The following is a 17,939-nucleotide window of genomic DNA, read 5'->3' as shown; positions in this document are numbered from 1 at the left end:
TTCAGACCTTAAATTGGGCTTCTTTCCCATAGATCTACGAAAAAGAATGAAAATAAATGAACATATAACACCAAAATTCTATTGCATAAAAGTAGAAGGTAACGTATTCAAAACCACTCTTCCCGTCCGTCTTTCCTTAATCCGATGCAAATTTAGAAATCGGACAATCATTTCAGGGCGGAGGGAGTAATATATAAAAACAATATATTAAAGCTCATTTTAAGATTTAAAAAATTTATTATTCAAATAGCATTCCTATGATAGAAAACTGAAAGTGCTAAAATTTAATGATCTTAATACTAAAAAAGTACGATGATAAGTTAAAATGAAATAAACATTATATATCATTTTAGTACACAAAGCAGTTCACTGATTCTTCCGATCTACATGCGTTGTAAAGTAAACAAACAAAAAGAATATTTCCAATACTTATTTTTCTCAAAGCGACAAAAAGGTGTCATTTGTAGAGACCTTAAGCTATTTTGAAAGCAGGAGAGATGAAAAATGAGCAATGCTCTCGCCGGGACTCGAACCACGGACCTCTCTGGTTCGCGTCCAGAGTGTTGACCACTAAACTACGAAAGCATGTTAAGAAGGCGAGAGAAATAACTTATATACCCCCCTTTTAAAGGCCAACTGAGGATTAGGGAATCCAATCGTCAAATCCTGGCGGTGGAGAATCATCATCCACCACCTTCTTTAGTTCGGCGCCACTGTAGAAACATTAGGTATTGTTTGAAGCAGAAGAAATTAAAAATAAGCGATGCCCTCGCCGGTACTCGAACCACGGACCTCTAGAATACGCGTCGAGTATGCTGACTATTACACCACGAAGGCATGCTAAGAAGGCAGGAGAAATACCTTATACCTTGACACAGAAAATGACTACTTTTGAATTGAAGGTTTTCGGAAAATACACGCAGACTATCTCTTCTTTCTATTTATTTATATTATTTCCCTTTTTCATTCAGTATTAACAACTGCAGTTTTCCTATGATGTCTTTAGTATCAGCCAGAGAACACTTATTTAACATGATTTTACCTTCTTATCTAAACCGATAAGGTAAAAAACTAATGTTAACCATGAATAGGGAAAATGTAACAAAAGGTAATGTGCTATTTTTGTAAACTTACTTCCAATTTTGCGTAATATCGCATTTCATTCAGGGAATTTCATCCAGAAATGAAAGCTAGAATAATCTAAGCTCAACTGCTCATTAAGATACTCAAGGGAAATATTATCAAGACGTCTTTTATGTCTGCAAAAGTGCAGAAAGAAACAAGAAGAAATAAATTATACAGAATATTTGGTACTTTTCCAAGAGAGTATTGATTTCAAAGCTTAGACATGGACATTATATACACACCGAGCTAATGACTTGGAATATGAAAGATAAGTGTCATTTGCTTTGCGGAATAGCAACCGAATCCCTTTAATGTTCTTTGCAAACTGTATTTGCTGTTAATGACGAAATAAGCGTTGAAAATATTCCTTTCGTTTTTAATACTATGTTTTAAAGTTTTGGAAAGATAAAAGTGGAACCGAAGTATCAAGAAATCTGATTGCATAAGTGAAACTGCCAGATGGGTTAGATGGGTTAAAAGTAAAAGTAAATAAAATTATGAAATATTATTGATTAACTGCTACTACTGTAGAAGCAGGAGCTTCTAAGGTGATAGGAAAAGATTTTTTCAACAATAAAGGTATAAAACATCTTTTATTCCCCAAATGTTTTTAGTCTTTTCGATACTGTACATCACTGTATCTAAAAGCATTAGCATCTAAAAATCATTAAAATAGTATATATCGTTTCAATTTTGATATAATATTTTAAATAAGAGAGTAAGGAAACGAAAGCTAAGAGAAAGAAGCTGAACTGAAAGAACTAAACTTCTGTATGAAATGTCTTAACATGTTTTGGATATGATAAGAGTAGTAATGACCAGATCATAACCAGAGCATTTATAACACATTTTTAGTCCAAAGAATGCTATTCACTAAAAAGTACAGTTCTTAACTTGTGAAGGATATAGGTGGTAGCTGACGAACCACCAGTTTTTCTGCTAAAATAGTCAAAAATATTCTTTATTAAGTTTAAATCTGGATCTGTCGGTCCATGAAGAATATATAGTGCTCGTTGTTCCCTTTTGAGGAAATAACGGCAGTTATTGCAAACTGAATCTCGATTCATTCGTAAAAGAAATACGGGCCCAGTCATCTTCGTTCCATGCATGATGCTTCAGTTTCCAAATGATTTTGCTGATGAGAAATGACAGGTATCTATCTATAAACCACTGATTTTCTGGTATACAGACCTTCTTTAAAATGTTTGCCTTTCTTGTAATTAAACAGCGTCTCATAAAAATAGTAGGTTTCGAATTGCTAGGCAATTTTTTTTTTTTGATTAATTCAATATTTCTTGCTTTAAGTTTAGATACCATGGAGCGGTTCGCTAAGAAGCACATTCATAACCGTGAGAACTTATTTAAAAAAAAAAAGGATCCACATTTCGTGTTTTTGAGCTGCTTGTGGATGAAACGAACACCGCAAATAGTGGTTTCAAAAGTGGCTACCTGCCACACACCTCATGAGACAACAACATTGTTTCATGAAAGTTTCCTAGATGCGTGATTTGCATTCATGACAGTGACCAGAAATGACCTACGAGGTCTTTCGACTTTACATTTAGCAACTTTTTTTATGAGATTTGTCCAGTCAAATATTTTCGTGAACAAATCTCAAACAGTTCCCGAACTGAGGAGAGAAACTGAACGGACCATTGACGTAAATAAAAATGAGGTTTGCGAAAGAGTTGTTGTGAACTTCCCCCGCAGAGTAAACTGCATACCGAAAACGTGGGGGTGGACTTATATCATTTTCCCCAGTATCAAATAGGAGCGTATATGAAAGGAAATAAAATTAAATTTCTTATTTTTGTGTCGCGCCGCCCAGTTGGTATAGTGGTCAGGAAAGCTGACTGCGATGCCGAAGGGCCTGGCTTCGAATCCCGGAGAAGGCATGGTTGTAACTGTCCGTTCCTTCATAGGAAAGGCGATGGTGGCCCATCTATTAGTTGCCTCCATAATAAAGAGACCATCACATCCGGCCTTGCATAGATTAATGGACTGGGTTACATTTGTAATTGTTGACAATCGACACCCTGTATTTCAAGCTGTTGAAAAATTACAATAAAATCGTACATTTATTTTGTCCTTATTCATTTACAAATTTTAATTCCTTCTGCCTTAGTAGAATTTTGCAATTTTTAATGTATTTTTGTGTATTCAGCTTTATAATATATATTTATAGAAATCACGTTAAATGCATATGCTACAGCCTTTTCGTTTGTAAGGATTATGTTTATTTATCTAACAGTTAAATTTTGAGTTAAAGGTCCTTTCCTATCGCTTCTTAATTCAACAATTTTTTAAAAATAGATTTTGTGCTTATGAGGGCGTTTGATATTAACAATTTTTAATGTATTTTTCGTATTCAAGTTTATAATATATATGTATAGAAATCACGTTAAATGCATATGCTACAGCCTCTTCGTTTTTAAGGATTATGTTTATTTATCTAACAGTTAAACTTTGAGTTAAAGTCCTTTCCTATCGCTTCTTAATTTCAACTTACAACTTCCGGCCAGAACGTATTTTTAGAATCACGTTTGAATGCAAAGTAGTATTTAACCGCGAAGTTCTGTCTTCGTGAGAGAGAACCAGTGATTCTGGCTACCACGGATCTGCCTTTTTAGACTGTTCTCTCTTAAGCTATTATTACGCTCGGCCGTACTTTAGGCCCTTGATAGCTTCGCAGTTAATCAGCTTTAAGGGCCAACTCTATTAGAAGTTTGATAGATTCGGCTATATCTTTTTAGTTAAGATTAGTTAAGTTTAGTTCTTAGTCTCTTAAGTTTAAGCCCGAGTATCGACTTTATTCTACAACTCCAAGACGGAGTTCTGTTACACCTTATTGGAATAATAAAGAGTTACTTGTTTCCTATCCCCCCCCGAACTCAAGCAATTATTCGCTTACTGGTTCTTAAGAATCTTCACATTCAACTGTAACTTAAAAGTACACAGTACAGAATCTTACACGTTTATAAGTATCATAAATTTAGGTCTGCTATAGAATATGACTTAATACTGTCGATTTGCTTACCACTATCAAAACATATACAAGAATTTTTCTTTTAAGTTTCTTGTTACGGTGTAAAGGAGATTAATTTTTTTATTGGATGTAATCATATTTGAAGATTCCCCGCTATTAGATTTCGATATAACAAATCATGAGCAATATAGCATAAGGCTTTTAGATTTCTAAACCGAAGTTTTATACTAGAGCAAAGTGTGTATTTTCACAAACGAATTCACCAAAGCGGCTTCTATACAGAAACAATTATGTATATTCTAGTCTTCACTAATTCATTTCGCAGGCCTCGAGTTACTTTGGCAGAATCAAATTCACAAGCCAATAAACAAACACTAAGTCATTTACTCTAGCAACAAATTAACGAGAGATGGTGCTGCTTTGATCCCTGAAATTAGTTTTTATACCCATTTTAATTTGTTTGATTTTACTGAGCTTTAAGTAGTTCTTCAAGAAGTTAAGATGGTATCTAAATAAGTCGAAGCCAACACTTATTTTCTCCTTCCAGTATTTTTCAGTCTAACTGCAATTTTGTGAGTTATTTTGTGAAAACATTATTAAATAAAGGTATCCCTCTTATTAATGCGGCTTCCTACCATGTCGTTTCGCTCTTACACAATAAGAAAATTGCGGAAACCCTCATATGGCATGGCAACATATTTTCATTCTAGCACTTTAATGCCCTCTTATAACGCATTGTGTGTATTCATATTTCGATAACATAATTTTTGTTCTAAACATTTGCGAAATTAATTTACGTACTATGCCATCGTGTGTGCCATCACCACAACCTATTTATTTATACACGCAAAATTAAATAAATTCCGCTAGTACTGGCATTCTCTCACATCGAAATTCTTCCAAAATTGAAACGTGCGAATCATTTACACAGTATTATCTTGGGCTTTAAATGTTCACTTGGTAGATTGCATGTAATTGAGATTTTGGAATTTTTTTTTAATTTTTGGGTAGGTGTTACTAATAAGCTTATTCATTTTTAGGGGTAATTGTTGCAAATTTAGATTTTAGTCCCAAACTATGTCTTAAAGTAAGAAAACAACTATTAAAGGAAAATGTATTTCTTTAGAGATAAAAATAGTTTTTGAATCTTTTGCTAAAAAGGGAAAAGGAATCTCACGTTGCAAAAAGGCTATATTTAAATGAGGCAGCAGTGAGAACCATTAATAACATTTTGCTTTTGAAAGCTTTTGGAAGGTATCCTTCAATTTTCTATTGGTTTTCAGTCTCGAATAAGACGGTTTCGCACAACAGGGTATTTTCTAGAAACCTGTCTACCATGCTACAGGAGGGATACCTACACTTATAAGTCTTATACAAAATGTGGAAGCATAAAATTTTATAGTGTTTATTTTTGATACTATGGACTCGCATTATTACGGTCTTTTAAGCGACAACGGAGAATGGTACAGTATCGAACGTTCTTTTGGATCGAATGGAAAAAAAATTTATAGGAGATCGCTCGGAACTTTCATATAGCTCATCTTACAGATTACCGTATTAGCACGAGTCGACTGTATTAAAGTTATTTTTGAAATGCTTCTCTCTTCATTAGTAATATTTTGAATTAACACGAGTCGACTGTAACGAAATTATTTTTAATTGTTTTTTGTTTGGTTTATTTAATTATGTCAAAGCACTCAATGGCTATCTGCCTAAGGAGAGGGATGCCTTCGTGGAGGACTTTCAAAGGGAAACTGGCTCATATGCACAAATTATTTTTGAAATGTTTCTTTTTTCATTAGTCACATGCTATCAAACAATGAATTTTATAATCTGAATGTAAATTTTCCTCCACATGCACCTTTATTTAGAGTCATTAGATATTATACTAATCACTTTATTTCATAGTCGCTATTATAAATACTACAAGTAACACACTCATCAGTTGTTTAATCGCAGAATTACGCATTAAATTTTGTTCATCGAACAGGTGAATACTTATAATCTCTTTTCTCGGGGCAACCCGGTCAAACGCAGATAGGAGATTCTGTAGAATCTTCTAAGAGTCTTGCATAGTTGTTCGCCTTTGCAAATGTCTGTACTTAAACTAGCACTTAAATCTAAAGACACAAGAAATTCAGAAAAGCCCCTTACTTCTTTCCAAAGAAACCAGTAATCGAATTCTTCTAGTTCTTAAATATTAAAAGAACAAATGGGCAGTCATAAATTGTTTTCTATTTTTAATAACCATGAAAAATTGTTTTCCGTATCAGTATAAATGGAGAAATTGAAATAAATGTCTACATTAAAAATAGGGTCATATAAGAATAAATCCCGTAGGAATCACATACAAAATCGAGAAACATATTTCTGGAGTATTCATCTCAGAAAATTTTCTCAATAATCTGGATATTCTCAGTTACTGTTATTTTCTTAGAGAGCAGAAACAAAGCTGTAAAAATCTTAGAAACACCCTTTACCAAGGAAGGTAGGAAAAAAAGATTGAATTTTATTAGCATAGTAAAGACACAGAAAATTATATTTATATACATTTTGTTTTCGTCCACGACAAAAAGAGGAAAAGAAATGCCTTATTCTTCTTCTTAAAAAACTATATAATGGAGACGTTAGCGTTTCCAATTGAAATTATTTTCAGATTAGCAGCTGAGCTTACATAAATGGCAAATTTCCCAGGAAAAGAGAATTTTTCGCCTTAGTATTTTGGAGTAGCATTAATTTCTTTTTCTAAGAAAGAACTTGGAAATTTGCCGACTATGTTAAGAAACGTTTAAGGGAACTGCCTTGATTTCGCAGATAGAGTTAATAAAATTACCGTGACATTTCTTAATCAGTTAGAAGTTTTTTTACTCCGAATCAGCAGTTTTTACTGTTATAATCAAGTTATATTATTTGCTGCATTACAAAAATTTATTAAATAATTTATATGCTCTTCATAAAATCGTGCCGTTAAAGACATTGTTTTAGAATATAGGAATTTCAAACTTTCCTTTCTGAGTAATATAGCACAAACTTAAAGCAAACTTAATGAAATAAATAACTTAACAATCGCAAAACACACTAGGGCTATCCATCTAAAGGATGGGACACCTTCATGGAAGATTTTCTAAACTGCAATAACCAGTAAACCTAGGTAATATTATGAAATCGTCTATACATGCAGACTGCTCAACAGCTAGAAATAAAAGAAAATTATTAATATTTCTCACCTTTAACCCTTTGGCAACTGAAGACTGAATGCAAAAAGAGAGTCCACGTTATTTATCTTCGAAGTATGTAATGATTTATCTCTGTGCTGTTCATAAAACCAGAAATATCTGATTACAAATATTTCCTGTGTTATAATATAAAAGATATGTTTTACCAAATACAAACTTACTTTCAAAACATTAAATACTTTCCTTCATCCTTAATTACACTTTTCTTTTTCAGTAAAGGGAAGACAAAAATTGTTTAAATCTTTTACACTTTTTAAACTACCAAATATTTTAACGATAACTGATCGATCAGATGATCGATCCTTAATCGAGGAAGCCTAATCGTTAGGATATACTTAAATTGTACTTTATTTACATAGGTGTCAGAAGAAAGAAATTCTTGTAGCAAGTCTAAGTAATTGGCATGATGTGGAAGACATTTACATTAAATTATTTTTCTAAATTTTACTTTTAAAAATTAAGAAATGTTATTTATACAATTTTCGTAATTAAAAAAACTAATATTTTTAAGCCATTCTTACAACGTATAAAGTAGCACACTGAAGCAGTAATGAAAAATTTTTATTCATTTAAAAACTGTTGCAAACGCATCATAATAATACATTTTCATTTTCTTCATCAGTGAAAGAAAACCTTGATTAGCTATAATAATGAATCATAGAATCATCTCTAAGAATTAAGATCCACTTTAAAGAGATATACGGAATTCTACCAATTCTTACTGCTCCTGTGATAACTTAAAAGAACTTTTTATAAAATCATGAAACTGCTCATATGAGAACTCCACAATTAGTCAAATCAGCAATATAATTTTTGCGTAGATTTTGAGCAAAATTCTATTGATTTCGATTGCGATCGGATACATGTCCCTCTTATTCAGAAGCAACAACAGCTCTGTTGAAGGGGAGCAGCGAAGACTATACTTATATCGACAGAAATGAGGAATCAAAGTGAATATGAATGTAGCGACATCTTTCGATAAAATTAATTATGAAACGCGAAATATCAAGTAATTAAAATTCTAAAATTGTTAAGAAGGACTGGATTGGAGTCAATGACCTTAACTGAAGAAGACAACTTTTGCGTGTGATTGTGAAACTCTTCAAAGAAATCCATTATACAACTAAAGAAAGTTCATGGAAAATTTTCTCAGACACAGAGTCAAAATTGTAATTAGGTTTCTAATTATAATTAATTAGCGAAGATTTGTTTATTTCTCCTTTTCAGACATAAGAATTCATGTTCCTTGAAGCGAAATTTTAACGCTCTTTTAGATTTCCCAATTTATCTCAAACCACTTTCACAAGATATTCTTTAGAGAGCAGAAACAAGAATTCTTTCAAAATATTGTGATTCTCCAAGTCAGAGATGGAATCTTTAACGGATGAAAAACGAATTTTATTATATGTGACAAAATTAACTGAAGGTTGAACTTCTGGAGAATCTGTGTAACTTTGTAACTGATAAGATATGAAGTGGAATAACAGCAGGGCTATTGATGTTATTTCTAACAGCGAAATGTCTTCCTTGATGGCAAGGCGAACACGTTTTGAAAGCTTAATAAACAACATTGAAAACATCCTCTGTCAATGGTAGCTGATTTCAAATAACTGAGTTCATTAGAAAGCAAAAGGTGAAAGACCTCCGACCCGTCCCCCTGGATGTTCATCAAAATTTAGCTCAACAGTTTAAAGATAAACTTATTTGGACGCCATCCTGTGTTACCCTTCAGACTGCATCTGGTGATAAGATCGACATAACTGGGAAGTTAAATGTGAACATCATGTTTGGAAGTGCTGCCTACCATCACACGGCATATGTGTCGGATATTACAGATTCATGTATACTCCGGATTGAATTTTTTAAGGAAATATAATTTTTCTTTAGACTTCAAAAACAATAAGCTGTTCTCAGCATCTGAGGACATGACGATCCATCTTCAAAAGGCGTCATTGCCTGGAAACGCCGACGTCTAATGTGAAAGACCCTACTCAGAAAGCTGCCGAAATCATACTAGGGTCGGAAAGAAACACCAAACTACCGGCTATTCACCATCTCAGATGCTCTTCGGTCGAGACCTTCGTCTGCCTTGTGACCGCCTGTTTGCTCGCCCTACAGATGCGCCTTCATCTCCTGAGGAATACATTCAAGATATCCAGCCCCGATTTGAAGTGATGCATCGTTCTGCACGAAAGCGAGTCAACTCGGAGACGGAGAAAGTGAAGACCAGATACGATACGAGAGTTACTGGACATCAATTGCACGAAGGAGACAAGGTTTGGTTGTGGAATCAGACTCGACGGAAAGGACTCTGTCCAAAATTACAGTCATTTTAGGATGGTCCGTACACAATCCTAAACAGGCTGAATGACGTCGTGGTTCGGATCCGTAAGTCTTCGAACTCTAAACCTAAAGTCGTTCATTACAACAGGTTAGCTCATTACTATGGCCATACTACGTAATGTAAATAATTGTAAATAGTGTAAGACCATAGTCCTTTTGTCTCTAAATGTGTATTTAGTATTTTATTTGTATTTAATATTTGATAACATTTAATTTGTTTATGTTAGTTATTGCATTTAGTGTTCATGTTGTTTATTGCATTTATGCCTTAGTTGTAAGTTTGGCTTCCTATACAGGGATTATACTGCCCGGGGCGTGCAGTCCTTGGGAAGGGGCCAGTGTTACGGATTTGGTATTTAAATAGCTAATGCTAGTTGAATTATAAATTAAATTATTTTATTCTCCGCGCAGTGCAGCAAGTGATGAATATTAAAGGAAAGCTAAGGAGGAAAATTAAAAATACACGAGCACGTGCATTTAACATTTAGTAAATAAATATCTCTTTTTGATTTCGAGAAAGTTCCAGAAAATTCTCACTCGCGATTTAAAGTCTTATAAAAGGAGGAAAACCTCTCAGTTCGGTGTGATATTAGTTTGTTGTTGTTTTAAAAGTTTGTTTAGAAAACTGCTCTTGTTGATTGTAGCGAATTCGCGGATTAGCTTTCTTCAGCTGTTTCGAATTAAGTTCTCTTGAACGTTTGAGTAGTTAAAAGATAACTACTGTGAGATATTGTAATACTGCACGAATATCTGAGGAAATTTAAGTATTCTTGTTGTAATAATAATACGTTTTGTTCATTTTTCATCGGACTTGTGCATTAATTTCGTAACGAACCCGTACGCACGCAACAATATGAATGAATGCCAAGGAGACCAAGAGACAATAGTCGCTTCGTCTCTTTAACTCACCCTCAAACTGCTAGCCGCAAACCTTGTCATCTTCAATTGGGGTGAAAAACGATTCAAATTAAATCATCAAAATTTAAGGCTTGTCCTCACATTAAGTAAAAGTTTTTGCGTCAGAGAATTATTTCTATGTAATTCAGGGAACGAATACTCATCGCGTAGTCTAAAAGTTATTTCTTAGTTCTGATAAAAAGATATTGAGCTAAATGGATGAATTAATATCAGTATCATAACAAACATTTTATTAGTGTAAAGCTATAACAGTAGTGATTTGCTGGTCTCATCATGCATTTTTTATTGCCGTACAGGTACAATTTCTTTCATCGGGATGATGATCGGAGCTCTCGTATGGGGCATTATGGGGGATAGGCTGGGAAGAAGACGTACTTTACTAACAGCCCTAGCCAGCAATGGAATTTTTGGTGTCATAACTGCTTTTATGCCAACTTACTCACTTCTCATGATAACTCGTCTGTGCAGTAGTATCGGGTGAGTGATGATCAAGTTTTTACTCATACAGATGGTATCTTGAAGCTCATGTTTGTAATCAAAACACAGTTAAATGTGTGAAATATCAATAACTTATTTAAATGAGAGTGCCATTATTTTGTTTGTAGGTACTTTTCAATAGCATTCGGTATATGTAGGACCCTGATTACGCTCTCCGACTTAATTAATTTCTGTCGTAAGGAAGTCACCCATTTATGTCTTATTTTTTTATAAGGAGCACGAATTTTTTTTTAAATATAAGTATAGGGGCCGGAGAAAAGTATAAAAATATTAGATTTCTAAATTTTTATAAAATTGATTTCTTTAAAATAAAAATTGACTAAGCATGAATATTTGTGTCATTTAAAGCATTTTTTAATTCCAGGTATAGATCTACGACTAAAGGAATTCCAAAATCATAGGCCAGTTAAGGACTTTTACAGAAATATATATAAGAAACTAAAGCCTTATTTGTTTTGAAATTTTATGCACCAACTGGATGGTTCAAACAGTATACATAGATGTACGGTTTCAACTCTATTATTATTTGCTTGTGGCAGAATTTATATTAATTCAATGACTCTATTAGCAAAATATTTACAAAAGAATTCTTTGCCTTAAATTATAATAAATCCTATTCCGTCTTTCTTGAGTTTTTCAGAACGTTTCTCAAATCAGATAGGTCAGGTCTCATGTGTAATCTGAATAAAAAAATTATCTATTAAAAAGTATTTGCGCATAATATGCATTGTTTACTAGTTCATTTATGCAAGGATTATTAAAGCGAAAATTCTTTTATGTTAAATTTCTTAATGCAAAATTCCTTAATGCTGTGTAAAGTTATTTGCTACAGTTCTTTTTTTTCCAACTGTTTTATTCGAAGTTTATTTGTGTAGAAATTCTTTTGTTAAAATTTCATTTATGCAAAGTTCGTTAACACAATGCAAAGTTGCCTTATGCAACATTCATTTGTGCGAAGTTTCTTTGTATAAAGAAGTTCATTTGTGCAAGATAGGAAATTCTTATTATATAAAATCCAAATCAGACACAAAAGCGTATTTTATTCTATCGTCGTCAAGTACTGTATATAGCGTCCTAATCTTTACTAAATTTATTTCTTAAAAGTCAGGATAGCGCTATTAAGAATTGGACTGCAAATAATAAATATTTATTGGCTTTTACAGCCCATGCATTAAAGCGAAACTAAGTTTATAATTTAAATCTCCTGCGAAAGTTTCAGAAATTAGACAGAACTTAACAACGTCAGTAACAATATCTAATTTCCGTGTGATCGAAGCAGGGTCAAAATGATGGCGATCTGAAATTTCATTTTATAGCCTAGTGGTATAGCTATAATATTAACATACTAAGTGTTAATTATAATGATTATATACTTACTGAACCTACTGACAGTCGGGATCAAGTACAGAAAGGTCATTTAAACTCATTCAGAAAAATATCCTGCTCTAAAATTTGCTAAACCGTTATATCTCTATTCGTCTTCTTAATCTGCATGATCCTTAAAATGCATACTTGTAGAAAATATGAGTTCAGAATGAGAGTAAAAAGAAGTCAAACCATAAAATAAAAATTGGTCAACTAAATCAAAACTCCAAGATAAGGTCAGTCACTGGCTGCAGTGTGGTGTCGCTAGATTAATATAAAAGTGTTGTTGACAATATTAAAAAGAAAATAAACTTTTTGTGTTGAAAATCACGAATTAAATCAATAATTGGGTATCGGAAAGGCTTCGAAATATTTAGCGAATCTGAGTGAGTCTGATCTTAGGGAAGATTTACTTTTTGATGGATTTAGACTTTCCTCAGCCAAAAAAATTTTTCAAGTGAAAAATAAATATTTCTAGATTAAGCGCTTTGTAAAATTGTTCTGGTCTTGATAGCAACCAAATACTTCTTGCTTCTAATTCAAGACTGAAGACTCACACATATTAAGGTTCTGCTATTTAATTGTTATTAAAATTATATGCATCAGGGGAACAATTGTAAAATAATCAAGCTAGTTACAACTGGGAGAAGTTAAAAATATTTAAATATGTGGCCGCTCTCAATTCCCAAACCCTTCTCCTTTAGATATAAAAGATTTAGTCTCAGTTTCTAACCCGGGCAGAGACATTACATTGCTTCATATTTTCAAGTCAGTTACTTAACTTTGCAAAGCGTAGCTACAGTCTCGTTTTATATTCGTTTCACATTTGATTAAATGTTCGGAAATCCAATTTAAGTTACAGTTCTTAATTAGCTAGTGTGAGCTAAAATTGATTTTACAATAATGAACGAATTAATCCCAATCCAAGTATACGTGGGATATTTAGTGCTAAGGTACTTAATATAAAATGCATTTCTTGTCAGATAAACTTAGGTACAAATCTGAAAGGCGAACTTGGTACATATATCTATTATTTCCCTCATATTGAAGTGAAAGTTCCTGAAAACCAGTTTAAACTTTATTTAAGAAGAAACATTTATTTAATATTTTAAAAGAATTTTTTGAGCCTGAGAAAAATATACTGAAATAAAACGAAATTACCTAACAATAAACTAATTCATTATTTCAAGAAATGTTCTCGCTGTCAGACTTAAGAAGTATTATAACAAGGTGGTCGGTTTACCGTGTTCTTTAGCTTGTAGTAAATTGTTTCGAAAGATTGTTTTTCTAATAAATAATAATAATTCTATGTGCTTTTTTTATAAAACAAACTATTGTATAAATTATGATGCTCAAAACCTTTAATGGTTAACACAAGTTGTCTGTCGCTTTTTGAAAATTAAAAATTTGCACTCTTTATACCAGTTCTATAGGAACTATAAATTTGAAACTAGAGACACGTTCTAAATTTGTATATTCTATTTTACAGAATCGGTGGATCTTTACCAATTGTTTTCACATTTTATTCCGAATTTCTAGTTCGTAAGAACAGAGGCAAACATCTTAGTTTTTTACTCGCATTCTGGGCTCTTGGTGGAATATTCGTAGCCGTCTTAGCTTGGGGAATAATTCCAAAGAGTGGTAAGTGCACTCTTTTTACAACATTTAATCTGTGAGTTTCATATGCTTGTATTTTCTTTGAGTACTTTGTAAAGACGCCTTAATTAAGAAAACGGAAACTTGTTAAAATCCACGAAATGTTTCAGTAAATTGCTACCCAGCTAAGCAAAAAAAAAAAAAAAAAAAAAAAAAGCATAGTTATATTATGATGTAATGTTTTAAAGTTAAGATTTTTAAACTAAATTTGCATCTGTAAGCATATAATTTTGAAGCGCCACTTTAAATAACAGTAAAAGTCAGAATAAAAATTTAGAATTCATTCTAAACTTTTGCACTGAGTCTAGAAATCAGAAAAGACCGTAATTCATGCATCTTTCTTCAACTGATCGAGTTCGCAAGTGAGATACTTGAAGCACGACAAAATGTGATTACTTGCATTGCAAATAAGTAATGTACTTCTGACTTCTAGTCATGTACTCTAATCCCCAAATATTTGAGAAGAGCAAACAATACTCAAGTATATCATAATCCACTTAATTTACAATTTAGGAGGAAAGTAAATAAAGTCCTTACATTTATTTCATTTGATTCGTATCACTTGACATACCCTTTGCGCTTCTGAAACTTCAGCAGTTTCCAACATCAGTCAAGCATAGTAACAAATGCTACGAGTATTCTTTACAATTCTTTAAGTTAATCTTTTACAATCCCAGTAAGATAAAACTGATGGTATATAGATTTATTTTAATTATATAACTTTAGCTAAGTGCTTTTAATAATAATTAATAAATTTAGTAGGTAAACTAACTTAGGATATTTTCTTAAAACGCCTTTCAGTGTGCACATTTATAGAGTTTGTATTTATGTTCATAAACGTCAGAAATTTTCAAGAAACTTCTTAAGAATTTAAGCATGATTATGATTTTTGAAGTTGTTAGCAGCCCATTGTTTTCATAGTTGCCAACAGTAGTTAATGAAATCGTATTTCTTCATCAGGTACAACTATAATGGACACTAAGCGACTGCATTTCGGAAGATGGAGAAAATTTCTCCTGATATGTTCCATTCCGGCAATTACATCTGCTGTCGGAACATCTTTCCTTCCAGAATCTCCTAGATTTCTGCTTGAGGTGAGTTTTTCACTTGAATTTTTCTTTATGCCTTAAAGTACGAAAACTTTAAACTTCTGAATTAAAACATACACTGAAAATTTTAAAAAGGGAAAATAATAGCCTGTCATGTAACAAGATTTAAAAATTATGATTAGCACTATTAATACATAAAATGAATGACGTGATTAAAATCTACATCGGTCTATTAACTGCCTACTATGCAGCTTAATGCTATGCTTAATTGGAATCTAATTATTATACATATTCTATACTAGTTAGAACCAATATTTGATGAAAATATTTACAGATGGGACGTAACGGTGAAGCTCTCTATGTATACAAACAAATCCTGTCCTGGAATAATGCTATAAAAAGTCGCGAAGAATATCAGGTAAGAACTTTTTTAATCAAAATAAGGATTTTTTTAAAAATTTGTGATAATAATTTTATGTTAAGGGAATTCATGCTTGACTATAACAGACGCATTAGGTTTTATTGAAGCAAGAAATAATTAGGCGGATGTGTTCTTCCTGGAATTCAATCTGAGATGTTTTTATTGTAAACTGTGCTGATAGTCATACCATTCCGACAAGTTCATCAAGATCAAATGGCAGAAATGCAGTTTATTTCCTTATATCCTCCCACTTAAAGTTCAACAAAGGGAAGACGACGAAGATGTCTTAGCCAACACAGGGGGACAACGAATTATCGTGCATCGCATTTTAGTTCAGGCTGCATTTATTACAGTCCTTTTTGGGAGCATGAAATTGTGAAAAATCTCTCATGATCTCGTTAAGAATCGAACCTAAGACTTCGTAGAGTTATTGGGTTTGCTAAAGCAGGAAGCATGAAAAATATGCAGTGTCCTCGCTGGAATTCAAACTCCGGGCCTCTCGATTGCCAAGCAGACGTGATTCCAATTACACCACTAAGGCGTACGGTAAGGAGAGAGAAAATTCCTTAGAACTTTACTCTTATTAACTGTACATCACAAAGACCACTACTGTGGTACTAACCACTATACCACAAGGACTTACTGACGGAACTTTATTTAATTCCTGTTAATAATTCAATAAATTGTTCACGCTTCTAACGCACGGTCAAAAGTTTATTATTAAAAATAAATTATAAATGCGATCTAAATTGGAAAATTTGAAACTGGAAACTGTGGTGTCGGGATCTTTATTCCGTTATGCTATAAAAGAAAACTCCGAATAGAATTTTTTTTTTAAATTTGTATATCGGAAATGCAGTTTTAGGATATCGGCTTTAGACTTCTAAAAATTGTTCAAGACGAAAAGTAATTTCAGCTTTCAAGTTGTTCAATATATTCTGCTAAATGTAATTACTATTAAGATTTTAATTGAATTTGGCATTTCTCGTTGTTGACAATGGCAGTTATTGGTTTACGTCGAACATATATGGTAGAATGCATCTTCTATTAAGCATAAACTATATAATTCTGGTTCTTAAATATAGCTTTCAATTAAAATGTTTCATAACCATAAGATTCCTTTTTTAAACATTCATTTTTTAAACTACCTGGACACAGAAGAAATATTCGAAAAATTCGAAGCTTGAGTAACTGAAAAAAACCGGGTACCAGACTACTATAAACTGTAAATATACTCCATGCTATTATACCTAGTAAGAGTAAATATACTTGAATTAAATAAGTATAGTGGCAGCAAGCAGGCTTGTGAAAATGAGTTATAAGAAATCTTTTACAGAAAGTCCTCGGCCTTATAATTTCACTAATGTAAGTTGTCATATTCCTATATAATTCTGGTTCTTAAATACAGATCTCAATTAAAATGTTTTATAACCATTAGAGTACTCATTTTTTCGAATTACCTGGACACAGAAGAAATATTCGAAAAATTCGAAGCTTGAGAAACTGAAAAATATCGGGAACCAGATTACTATAATATTTAAATATATTCCATGCTAATTCAGAAGTCAAACAACAAAAATCAGTCAAACAACAAAACCGCAAATGACCGCTTTTGCGGTTTTGCAGCTGAGGATGGTGGTTCGGTAAAACTATCGAAACTAGTCCTGTGAAAACTTTGTAAATATAACGCTGATTTTTGTTGTTTAACTTCTGAATTAGTATTTATTCGGCGTGCTATTGTGTCTTAATTATATTCCATGCTGTTATGCCTAGTAAGAATAAATATACTTGAATTAAATTAGTGGCAGCAAGCATGCTTATGAAAATGAGTTACATAAAATCTTTTACAGAAAGTCCTCGGCCCTATACTTTCACTAAAATGCGTAAGTTGTCATATTCCTAACAGAAGAAATCAATTATCGGTGAATAGCGAATATTATTCATTCTGAACTCACAATTTATCACTACAAATGCTCACGACTCTATGCCCAGACAGACGCTATGTCAATTTTAAATATCTTTTTGCGTGACAATGGTTTACTTTCTGTTTGTTCGATATTTTTTTGCGAACTGAAACATGAGTGACAGACACGTTAGCTCCTTCCATACGCTCTGCGGAAGAAAACTATTTATTTCCAGCAAATAAATTTTGTGACTGGTGTAATATGTTTGCAAAACAAATAGCAGTAGCAAATATTGGATTTCTGTCTTAGGAAGCGAATTTATTCTTGTGCAATGTATTACAAGATAAAATGAATAAAATATTTTTTGATTACTGATACGTACACTCAGTACTTAAAGTTAACAGCGAAACAGAAGCTTATAGGCAATTCAGTTTCCTT

At 32.6% G+C, this 17,939-nt stretch overlaps 1 protein-coding gene across 1 annotated transcript in view; it reads left to right on the top strand.

Moving 5' to 3' along the window:
* Window positions 1-17,939, top strand: part of LOC118191851 (synaptic vesicle glycoprotein 2B-like) — a 132,792-nt gene that overhangs the window by 84,416 nt on the left and 30,437 nt on the right. Inside the window, exons 4-7 of the mRNA XM_035362705.2 lie at window positions 10,905-11,085; window positions 13,961-14,112; window positions 15,088-15,221; window positions 15,511-15,594. Of these exons, the coding sequence (XP_035218596.1) occupies window positions 10,905-11,085; window positions 13,961-14,112; window positions 15,088-15,221; window positions 15,511-15,594 (551 nt within the window). The remainder of the gene's footprint in view (window positions 1-10,904; window positions 11,086-13,960; window positions 14,113-15,087; window positions 15,222-15,510; window positions 15,595-17,939) is intronic.

Source organism: Stegodyphus dumicola, chromosome X2, assembly GCF_044657685.1.
Source record: "Stegodyphus dumicola isolate Sdum_Otavi_A_Nest chromosome X2, ASM4465768v1".
Taxonomy (NCBI): Eukaryota; Metazoa; Arthropoda; class Arachnida; order Araneae; family Eresidae; genus Stegodyphus; species Stegodyphus dumicola.
This window is presented reverse-complemented; position numbering and strand designations above follow the sequence as displayed.